The sequence below is a fragment of the Galeopterus variegatus genome, unplaced genomic scaffold (genome assembly GCF_000696425.1).
Source record: "Galeopterus variegatus unplaced genomic scaffold, G_variegatus-3.0.2 Scaffold3628, whole genome shotgun sequence".
In the NCBI taxonomy this organism is placed as follows: Eukaryota; Metazoa; Chordata; class Mammalia; order Dermoptera; family Cynocephalidae; genus Galeopterus; species Galeopterus variegatus.
The window spans coordinates 142826-145515 of record NW_007729739.1 but is presented as its reverse complement, the minus strand read 5'-3'; the positions used below and the strand labels follow the sequence as shown (position 1 = coordinate 145515).

At 38.4% G+C, this 2690-nt stretch overlaps 1 protein-coding gene across 1 annotated transcript in view; it reads left to right on the top strand.

Annotated features, from left to right (window-relative positions):
• CSMD2 (CUB and Sushi multiple domains 2) overlaps positions 1-2690 on the top strand; it is a 122166-nt gene that overhangs the window by 67477 nt on the left and 51999 nt on the right. Inside the window, exons 26-27 of the mRNA XM_008585596.1 lie at positions 23-78; positions 1241-1414. Of these exons, the coding sequence (XP_008583818.1) occupies positions 23-78; positions 1241-1414 (230 nt within the window). The remainder of the gene's footprint in view (positions 1-22; positions 79-1240; positions 1415-2690) is intronic.

Sequence of the window (2690 nt, the reverse complement as noted above, 5' to 3'; positions counted from 1 at the left end):
GATACACGCTGGTGGGCTCCAGAGTGCGGGAATGCATGGCCAACGGGCTCTGGAGTGGCTCTGAAGTCCGCTGCCTTGGTAAGCAACCGCCCAGGCCTATCCTGCTCATTTTTCCCCCTCAGGACAGGTTAGATCTCTCCAAAGCTGGAATCCAGTCTTTGAACAGTATCTTTTTAACTTCATAATGAAATGTTTAACCCAAACACCAACTCTTAGGCATCTAGTATGATCAATACCCTGAACTACCTTCTCTCGGGGCACCCAAAAAATGAGAAGTTCAAATCCCATGAGACAAGTCTTTGAGGGGTTTTCATTCTTATCAGAAAGACAATCCTTTCTTATTGGCCTTTGTATGATAGTGAAGCCCAAGTCTCCACCTTTGGGAAACTTGCAGAGACACATTCCTGTAAAACACCTAAAATACCTTTTGTATTACATATTAGCAAATTTTCCTTATGTATATATGTACTAAAGCAAATGACAGAAGCATAAAAACAACCTGGCTTACAAAGTTATCGCTTCTCCCATAGTTAATTCATTCCCTGCCTGAGCCTTAGATTCTAAGGCTCTCTCTCCCCTCACCCCTTTCTTCGACCACTCAAGTCCAAAAGAGGATCCCGGCTATTCAAACCTAACAGGATATATTGGATGGTCTGTCCTGGGGTGAACAGTGCTGCCCTCCCATGTCTAAGGTCCCTGTTAAGGACAGAGTCACAGGGTATTTCCACACAGAGCCAAAGGAACCTGGTGGAAAGGCCAGGAATACACTCTACCCAAACCTCATTTGATAAAAATAACTCACCTAAGTGCCACTCAAGAAGAAGGGAGAATGAATTTAACAAAACCATCTGTTTTTGCATGGTTGTTTTCAACATAACTAGGCTTTCACTGCCTTCATGTTGACCATGGTGTCCTCCATGCAATAGACCCTCAGTCAATTCTGGTTGATGAGAAAAGGAGGGGGATGGTCCCAGAAGCAGGGAGAGAACAGTGTTCATTTTTCACCTGTGTACAGGCCAAGAAACTAAAACTCAGAAGTGGATGGCCACTTGAGATGCAAGCTTGGGATATGGGGTTGCCAAGTCCTCAACAGTGTCTAGGATTCCTGAAGTCACTCCTGGATAGCTATTCTCAGGGGGGGGGTTGGAAAAGTGATGGTGGTTGGATAATTGGTCCTCTTCCCCACCATGCTCCATCTCACTTCATTTGATTTTCTCTTTTCCCCCATTTCCAACCAAAGCTGGACACTGTGGGACTCCCGAGCCCATCGTCAACGGACACATCAATGGAGAGAACTACAGCTACCGGGGCAGCGTGGTGTACCAGTGCCATGCCGGCTTCCGCCTGATCGGCATGTCTGTGCGCATCTGCCAGCAGGATCATCACTGGTCGGGCAAGACCCCTTTCTGTGTGCGTAAGTATGTCATCCATTCTCCCTAGTCATGGGGCTCAGATTCAACATGGATTTTCTCCCTTGTTCTCTTGATTAGGTTAGCGAGAGGTTTTGCATATTTGTTAATTTTTTTCAAAGATGTAATCATTACATCTATGTTTTCAGTTCTCTGCATCATTAGTTACTGCTTTCACCTTTACTATTGTCGCCTTGTGATTTCTTTTGGTTTACATTTTTGTTCATTTTGTAGGCTTTTGAGTTGGGAATTTAATTCATCTATTTTTATTCTTTCACTTATATTGATTTGGATTGATATAAGTGTTTAAGGCTATAAATTTCTTCTGATCACTGCTTTAATTGTATCCCATAGATTCTCATAATGAATATTTATTATTTATTAAAAATTCTGTAATTTTGATATTAACTTCCCCTTTCACCCAGAATATTTTAATAGAGGAGTATTTTTTTATTTCTAGGTAGAAAGGCCTTTTTTGTTTTTATTTTGTTATTTATTTCTAATTTTATTGTATTACATATAATATTTCTACTTCATGAAATTTACTGATTCTTTCTTTGTGACCCAGTATTGATCAGATGTTATGAATGTTCCATGTGCACTTGAGAAGAAAGGGTATTAGGGTATAATGTTCTATATATAAGTTCAAAAGATGTATCTTATTGATAATATTGTTTGTATCCTCTGCATTGTTACTTATTTTTGTCCACTTGATCTGTTTTGTTCTGAGAGGTGTGCTTAAGGTTTCCTATTATTAGTGTTTCTATTTTTCTCACATTTCCTATAGTTTGTGTTATAGAAAGATAGCTGCTATGTTATTTGGTGCGTAGATATTCATAACAATTATATCCCCATTACAAGTTGTGCTTTTCAGCCCTTGAAAATGTCTTGTCACTTTTAATATTTTTTTAGCTCAAATTTTACTTTGCTTGATATGAAGCTTGCAATCCCTACTTTTATCCTCTTGTCTGATATAATTTTGGCCATCTATCTATTTTAGCCTTTTTGAATCTCTTTAGTTAGGTGTGACTCCTGCATACAGCATAGATTGGGCCTTGCCTTGTGAGTCAATTTGAAAATCTTTTTCTCTTAGTAGGTTAGTAAAACTCATTTACATATATTGATATGACTGATATGTTTTGTATTAATTCTGTCATGTTTTATTATGTGTATAATTATGGTATTTCTCTGTATATTTTCTTTGTTTTTTTAAATTTCTCTTGTTATTTAGGAAAGTTTCTTTGTCCTGTTGTTTACTTTTGTACTTAAAATATTTGAGTG